Raw genomic sequence first — 8614 nt, 5'->3', positions numbered from 1 at the left:
CATTTGCGGAAAATATTATCCACATTTTTGGATAAAATTATTCATATTTGTGGTTAAAATTATCCATAAAATTATGAATTGTTGTGCATAAAATTATCCACATTTGTGGATAAAATTATCCACATTTTATACCCCCCACCATATGGAGGGTATAATTAAATTTGTCATTCCGTTTGTAACACATCGAAATATTCATCGGAGACCCTATAAAGTATATATATTATGTCTATTTGACCATGTCCGTCTGTCCGTCCGTCCGTCTGTCTGTTGAAATCAAGATACAGCTCGCAATTTTAAAGATAGAGAGTCAAAATTTGGTACAGAAGTTTTTATTACTTGCAGGATGGTTGGTATTGAAAATGGGATATATCGGTCCACGTTTTGATATAGCCCCCATAGAACGGTACCTCCCGATTTTCGGTATTTTTAAGGTTTTAGCTTCATTATCCTACCAAAAATGGCTGAAATTCGGTACTTAGTCTACATTGGTGGTATAAAACTTTCCCTCAGAACTTTGTCGGTATCGGTCAATGCCTTCATGTAGCCCCCATAGAACGGTACCTCCCGATTTTCGGTATTTTTAAGGTTTTAGCTTCATTATCCTACCAAAAATGGCTGAAATTTGGAACATAGTCTTCTTTATGGGTACAAAACTTTCCCCCAGAATTTTGTTGGTATCGGTCCACATCTTCATATAGCCCCCATAGAACGGTACCTCCCGATTTTCGGTATTTTTAAGGTTTTAGCTTCATTATCCTACCAAAATGGCTGAAATTCGGTACTTAGTCTACATTGGTGGTATAAAACTTTCCCTCAGAACTTTGTCGGTATCGGTCAATGCCTTCATGTAGCCCCCATAGAACGGTACCTCCCGATTTTCGGTATTTTTAAGGTTTAAGCTTCATTATCCTACCAAAAATGGCTGAAATTTGGTACGTAGTCTTCTTCAGGGGTATAAAACTTTCCCCCAGAAAATTTTTGGTGTCGGTCCACACCTTCATATAGCCCCCATAGAACGGTACCTCCCGATTTTCGGTATTTTTAAGGTTTTAGCTTCATTATCCTACCAAAATGGCTGAAATTCGGTACTTAGTCTACATTGGTGGTATAAAACTTTCCCTCAGAACTTTGTCGGTATCGGTCAATGCCTTCATGTAGCCCCCATAGAACGGTACCTCCCGATTTTCGGTATTTTTAAGGTTTTAGCTTCATTATCCTACCAAAAATGGCTGAAATTTGGAACATAGTCTTCTTTATGGGTACAAAACTTTCCCCCAGAATTTTGTCGGTATCGGTCCATGCCTTCATGTAGCCCCCATAGAACGGTACCTCCCGATTTTCGGTATTTTTAAAGTTTTAGCTTCATTATCCTACCAAAAATGGCTGAAATTTGGTACGTAGTCTTCTTCAGGGGTATAAAACTTTCCCCCAGAAATTTTTTGGTATCGGTCCACACCTTCATATAGCCCCCATAGAACGGTACCTCTCGATTTTCGGTATTTTGAAGGTTTTAGCTTCTATATCCTACCAAAATGGCTGAAATTTTGTACGTAGTCTTCTTTAGAGATATAAAACTTTCCCCCAGAATTTTGTCGGTATCGGTCCACACCTACATACAGCCCCCATAGAACGGTACCTCCCGATTTTCGGTATTTTGAAGGTTTTAGCTTCTATATCCTAGCAAAATGGCTGAAATTTTGCACGTAGTCTTCTTTAGAGATATATAACTTTCCCCCAGAATTTTGTCGGTCTCGGTCCACACCTTCATATAGCCCCCATAGAACGGTACCTCCCGATTTTCGGTATTTTGAAGGTTGTGTCTTCAATATTCCACCGAAATGGCTGAAATTTGGTATTTAGACTTCATTGGGGGTACTCAAACTTCCCCTTTAAATTTGTCAGTATTGGCCCACGCCTTCATTTAGCTCCCATGGAAAGGTACCTCCCGATTTTTCGTATTTTGAAGGTTGTGTCTTCAATATTTCACCAAATGGATGAAATTTGGTGTTTAGTCTTCAATGTGATATAAAACTGTTCGCCAGAAATATGTCTGTACGGGTCCACGTTTTCAAATTGGCCCACTTCTGACTCAAAATCCGTCGATATAGCCCCCATAGAACGGTACCTCCGGATTTTCGTAATACTGAAGATTGTTACGTCAATATCCAACCGAAATGGCTGAAATTCGTTATTTCGTCTTCCAAGAGTTATAAAATATTCCAGAAGAGTATTATCAGTATAGGTCCACGTCTTCCTATATCCCCTTAAGCTTATTAAGGTATTTTTTTTAGTTTTAGCCACATTCTCTTACCGAAATATAGGAAATTTGGTATCTAGTCTTCTTTGAGCCTAAAAACTTTCCGTCAGAAATTTGTCGGTATAGATCGTCGTTTTAAAATAGCCCCCATAGAATGGTGCCTCACGTTGTTTTACCGAAATAGCTGAAATTTAGTATTAATTCTTCTGCATACAGAAAGGAAACTAATTATTCCATTTTACTTCAATACAACTTGTGGTGGAGGGTATAACAAGTTCGGCCCGGCCGAACTTAACGCCGTTCTTACTTGTCCACATTTTTGGATAAAATTATCCATATTTGTTGTGGATAAGATTATCGGCATTAGTGGATAGAATTATGCACTTAGTGGATAAAATAATCCAAATTTGGTTATACAATTATCCACGTTTGTCGATCCAATTTGCGGATAAACTTATCTTCATTTGTGGATAAAGTAATCTGGACTTGGATGCAAAGTTATCCACATTTGTAGATTCAATTTGCGGATAAAATTTTCCACATTTTTGACCAAAAATTGACAAATGTCAATTAAATTATCCAAATTCGCAGACAAAATTATCCACACTTTTGAAAAAAAAATTATCCACTTTAGAGGATAAAATGATCCACATTTGGGATAAAATTCAGAATTCTTTGGATACCTTTATTAATTCACATTTGGATAAAATTATCCGTATTTGTGGATAAAAATATCCATGTTTGCTGTTAACAACAAAGGTAATTAAATTTGTTATTCAAAAATATATTTTATTCTAAAACAATTTCACAATTCTCCATAATCTTGCTTGATCATGTCGGCTGCCTTTTCGGCAATCATAAACACCGGACCATTTGGATGGCCGGCAATGATGTTGGGCATAATGCTGGCATCTACCACCCTTAAACGTTGAATACCATAAACCTTAAGGCGAGGATCAACAACTGCCTCCCTGTCCGTTCGGGGACCCATTTTGGCGGTACCAACTTGATGATAAATGGTAAAGCTTAAATGACGTACATAACATTCTAAATACTGAGCAGAGGTTATATTCGAAAAATATTCACAACCTGGTATTTTTTGTTGTAAAAATTCAGCATTTAAATTTCGCATTGTGGGTTGCTGCATTAGTTCGATGGCTCGGTGCATGCCACGCACTAAAGTTTGTATATCTCTGGGATCACTAAGGAAATTGGGATATATTAATGGAGGTTTCTTGGGATCGCGAGAGGATAGTCGGATTCTACCCTTACTATGAGGTCTTAATAACTTGACAAAGACCATAAAAACATTTAGCTTTTTCTTGGCGGCCTTGTGGTACAGAGTGTCGATAATATCCCAGCGTATACCCAGACTTTTAGGGATCCTTGGATTGGAGAAGAGGGCACCACTGCTCAGAAACCATTCAATATCCGGCCAGCCATTTGGATTGTTAGGGTCATCCATATCATAAAATGCCAAAGCCTCTACACCACCTGGCAAGGCAATGGGACTTTCTCCATTTTGAAAATTCAAAATTGTATTCAGATTTAGAAAATCTCCAGTTTTTAGCGTACGGGCATTGCTAACAAAATTTAAACCACCTGCCAAGTGATCCTGTAAATTATAACCCACCGGCAAATCCATAATCGTCTCTATGCCCATTTCTTGTAAATGTTTGTTGGGTCCCACTCCTGATAACATCAGCAATTGGGGTGTGTTTATGGCGCCGGCTGAAGATATAACTTCCTTGCTCGCCCGAACTTCAAATGTCTTACCCTGCGATTCAAATCGAACACCATGGGCAACTTTTGTTTGCGGATCAATGAGAATTTTGGTGACATGACTAAATTTCTTGATGTGTAAATTTGGACGTTTACCCTTCAGCGGGTAGAGATAGGCACGATTTGAGCTCCAACGATAACGCTGATCGGTAGTTGTTTGCACATAAGAAACCCCAATTTGTTGCCGGCCATTATAATCCACCAGAGACAAACCATCTTCCTGAACTGCCTGCAGAAATGCCTTGGCAATGGGAGAGCGATATTTAATATAGCTAATTTTCACTGGGCCACCATGGCCCACAAAGTCAGCATCTGCATTGGGAATCATAGAATCTTCCAATTTCTTAAAATACGGCAAAACTTCTTGATAACTCCAACCTTCATTTCCCAATGCCGACCAGGTATCATAATCTCGACGATTACCCCTCGTGTATATCATGTAATTTAAAACCGAAGATCCTCCCATTACTTTGCCACGGGAAAAAATGCATTGCTGGTGTGCCATACCGAGACAATATTCATTTGATGGTTGGGTACGATAATGCCAATCTACAAGGGGATTACCTTGCCATAGATGTGCCATTATGGGTATATCCATGGGTAAAAGTTCAGGGCCACCAGCTTCTAGTAAAAGAACAGACCATTTGGTGATTTCTGATAATCTTGCAGCCACGGCACAACCTGCTGTTCCAGCTCCCACCACAATAAAATTATATTCCTGCCGCAGTTCAAATCCATTGTCTTGATTTTCCAAATTCAATCGCTCCTGGCCTTCCTTGAAAAGATCGTATAGTACTGTTAACACATTGCAGTTTGAGAATTGTTGATGAGCTTCGGAAGGCCCATTTGAAGATATTAGGAATACTACACAAATCCAAATAATGGAGAATAAACGCAACATTACGCTTCGACTTTTCGCTAGAATCTAGCTTTACAGACTTTGGAGCCCAACGGTTATTGTTAAGAAACATATGTAGAAGGGTTAATTGATAATAAATTGTTAATTGCCACTTTGTCGAGAAGGCAATGTTTTGACGACTTTTTGATCCCAATTTCAGCATTAAAATGTTAGGGAGAAGTGTAAGATATTCGAGTGTTTAGTTTTGAGAAGAACAACAGACAGAAATTTATGTCAACCTACAGTCCATTCTGTAGTCCGAAACTTGTAGACAGAATGTTCCGTCTGTATAGAATATCTGTAGACAGAATCTTATATATGTATGTAGACAGAATGTGGTGTCTGTAGACAGAATGGCCAGCCTACCTACAGAACATTCTACAGTCAAGCTTTTTTTTCTGTAGACAGGAACTTCTTTCCCTAGACAGAACGCAATTCACCAACTCCCAAATCGTGACCTTACGTCAAATACTGTATTAGTCCCCAAAGATGCCAATTTCAACAAAATTTTCCTAATATCGCTTTGAGAGTTCTATCAACCCTAATATTTGTAATACTGCACTCGAAAGTGCTTAATTCATAAAACGACAAATTAGTTAGCTAATTAAAAACGAAGTTAATCTAATTGTTATTAAAAAACATGAATTTCAGTGCTCTATGGCATGTTATAAGAGGGAAACTTGGTAACCTGAAGCATATTGTATACTTAAGTATATGTATATTTAATTATTCAAATATTTTGATAGCAGTCTCCAAAAATATTTTCTGAATACAAAAGCCTATAGGCCAGATAATACTTACTTACTTAGTTGGCCCATTACAGAACATTTGTTCCATAGACCGAACTAAGAAAAGATCTCCATTCCTCTCTGTTTTTCGCTTGACTTTTTGGAATGCCGCGCCTTTCCATTTCTTCATCCACTTGTTTGCTCCATCGAAGCTTAGGCCTGCCGATTCTGCGTGCACCACCATGGGGCATGTATTCATACGCCTTTTTAGCGGGTTCATCATCGCTCATTCTCATGATATGGCCTAGCCAACGCAATCGTTGCATCTCGATACGTTTAACTATATTCATGTCTTTGTATAGCTGATATAGCTCGTGGTTCATACGACGTCGATATTCACCGTCAACGCAAATCGGCCCGTAGATCTTTCGAAGAATTTTCCTCTCAAACACACCAAGCACTGCCTTATCTGCTTGCGCAAGTACCCATGCTTCGGAGCACGGGTAGTATCAGCGTTTTGTATAGTGTTATTTTTGTTTGACGAGATGTGGCTTTGTTTTTAAATTGCTTACTTAGACCATAGTAGCATCTGTTGGCCAATACAATTGTTCTTCTTATTTCACAACTGATGTTGTTTGTTGTGTTTATGGCAGTGCCGAGGTAGACGAAGTCTTTAACTACCTCAAAATTGTAGGTGCAAACTTCCACTGTTGGTCCGAGCTCTATGGACGCTTTACGCGTCCACACCATCAATTTGGACTTTTCGCCGTTTACCGCCAGACCCACTTTCGCAGATTCTGCTTCGACCTTCCTAAAGGTATCAGTTACTTCCTTTACTGATCGTCCCATGATGTCTATGTCATCAGCATAGGCAAGTAACATGTGGCTATTGGTGTAAATTGTGCCATTTCTTTTGACATTTGCATCTCGTATTACCTTTTCCAGCAAAATGTTGAATAGGTCACACGAAAGGCTGTCTCCTTGTCTGAAACCTCTTTTGGTACAAAATTCTTCGGAGAGGTTCTTTCCAATTTTAACTGAGGACCTAGTATCAGTTAAAGCCATCTTACAAAGCCGGATGAGCTTTCAGACATTGCGTGGAATACCTTTGATCGGAGGGGACTGTCGAATGCTGCTTTATAATCGACAAAAAGGTGAAATATGTCGATCTGCATCTCTTGGGTCTTCTCTAGGATTTGCCGCAGGGTAAATACTGGTCAATGGTGGACTTGCCAGGTCTAAAGCCACATTGGTATGGTCCAATTATTTCGTTGACCATTGGCTTTAGTCGTTCGCACAATATCCCTGACACTATCTTATAGGCAATAGGGAGAAGACTTATGTCCCTATAGTTTGAGCATACAGTCTTATCTCCTTTCTTGTGGACGGGACATATGATGCTCAGGTTCCAATCGTCGGGTACGCGTTCTTCCTGCCAGATGGTGCTAACTAGCTGATGCATACACCTTATCAGCGCGTCGCCTCCGGTTTTAAACAGCTCGGCTGGTAAGCCATCGGCTCCTGCAGCTTTATTATTCTTCAGCCGGTTGATTGCTGTTTTTACCTCATCTTGGCCGGACGGTATACATTCTATACCATCTTCTGGGATTGGATCTGTGGTATCATCGTCTTCGCTACTATTGGATACCGGCAGATGGGAGAAATGTTCCTTTCATATCCTGAGCACGCTATCTGTATCTGTTACCAGATTACCTTGCTGGTCTCTACAGGAGGATGTGCCTGTACCAAAGCCATCTATTTGATGTTTCACTCTTTGGTAGAATTTTCGGCTCCTGTACATCTCGATTTTTTCACACTCCTGCTTTTCCATTTCTCTCTTTTTCTTGCGGAAAAGACGTTTCTCTTCTCTCCTTTTCTCCCGATATCTCTCTCGCGCGCTACGCGTTGCTACTGATTGCAAAGTAGCTCTATATGCCGTATTTTTCTGTTCGGTAGCAGCACGACACTCCTGGTCATACCATGAATTCCTTTGTGGAGGTCTCTGGAATCCAAGTATGGATTTTGCGGCTGTTTGCATGGAGTGGGCAATATGTTGCCATTGTGTTGTTATGCTATCGAGACAAGGAGTGCTCGCGTTAAGCAATTGGGCTAGTTGAGTGGAATATGCTGTGGCTATCTGTTGCGTTTGCAGCCTATCGATGTCCAACTTCCGCGTTGAGTCTGTTCGTGCTTTATTTGCAACGTTTAGACGGGTACGTACCTTTGCTGCAACAAGGTAGTGGTCCGAATCAATGTTTGCGCCTCGGAACGATCGTACATCCAACACGCTGGATGAATGTCTTCCATCTATTACAACATGATCATTTTGATTACTTGTTCTTTGATCTGGAGACAGCCAGGTGCCCTTATGAATATCGAGATGATTAAATCTGGTACTGCTAACTACCATGTTTTTTGCAGCTGCAAAATCTATCAGCCTAATACCATTGTCAGATGTTTCACTGTGGAGACTGAATTTCCCGACTGTTGGGCCAAAGATATTCTCCTTTCCAATTTTGGCATTAAAATCGCCTAGAATGATTTTAATGTCATGGGCAGGGCAACGGTCATATGTTTCTTCTAAGCGCTCGTAAAATATATCTTTGGTCTGTTCGTCCTTTTCTTCAGTGGGAGCATGAGCGCAAATAAAGCTGATGTTGAAGAATTTAGCTTTTATTCGAATTGCAGCAAGTCTTTCATTCACTGGGGTGAAGCTGGATACTAGATGTTTTAGTCTCCGACTAACTACGAATCCGCAACCAAACTCATGCTTTACGTCATGGCAGCTATAATACAGTGCGTCACCTTTAGGTGTTGTTGTGACGCCTTTCCCAATCCATCGTATTTCTTCCTGTATGGCAGTAATATCGGCCTTGTACTTTTCAAGTACGTCTGTCAATGCGAAGACTGCACCTTCTCTATAAAGAGTGCGAACATTCCAGGTGCAGA

General features: G+C 40.1%; 1 protein-coding gene across 1 annotated transcript; it reads right to left on the bottom strand.

The window, feature by feature from the left end:
• Window positions 1–2114: 2114 nt before the first annotated feature.
• Window positions 2115–4675, bottom strand: LOC141398070 (glucose dehydrogenase [FAD, quinone]-like). The gene has a single exon (XM_073975224.1). The coding sequence runs from the start codon at window positions 4635–4637 to the stop codon at window positions 3063–3065; it is 1575 nt and encodes a 524-aa protein (XP_073831325.1). The 5' UTR covers window positions 4638–4675; the 3' UTR covers window positions 2115–3062.
• Window positions 4676–8614: the final 3939 nt, after the last annotated feature.

This window comes from Musca autumnalis, unplaced genomic scaffold (genome assembly GCF_047663935.1).
Source record: "Musca autumnalis isolate F117 unplaced genomic scaffold, ASM4766393v1 scaffold_3, whole genome shotgun sequence".
NCBI lineage: Eukaryota > Metazoa > Arthropoda > Insecta > Diptera > Muscidae > Musca > Musca autumnalis.
The sequence above is the reverse complement of the archived record's forward strand: the minus strand, read 5'-3'. Positions and strand labels throughout refer to the sequence as shown.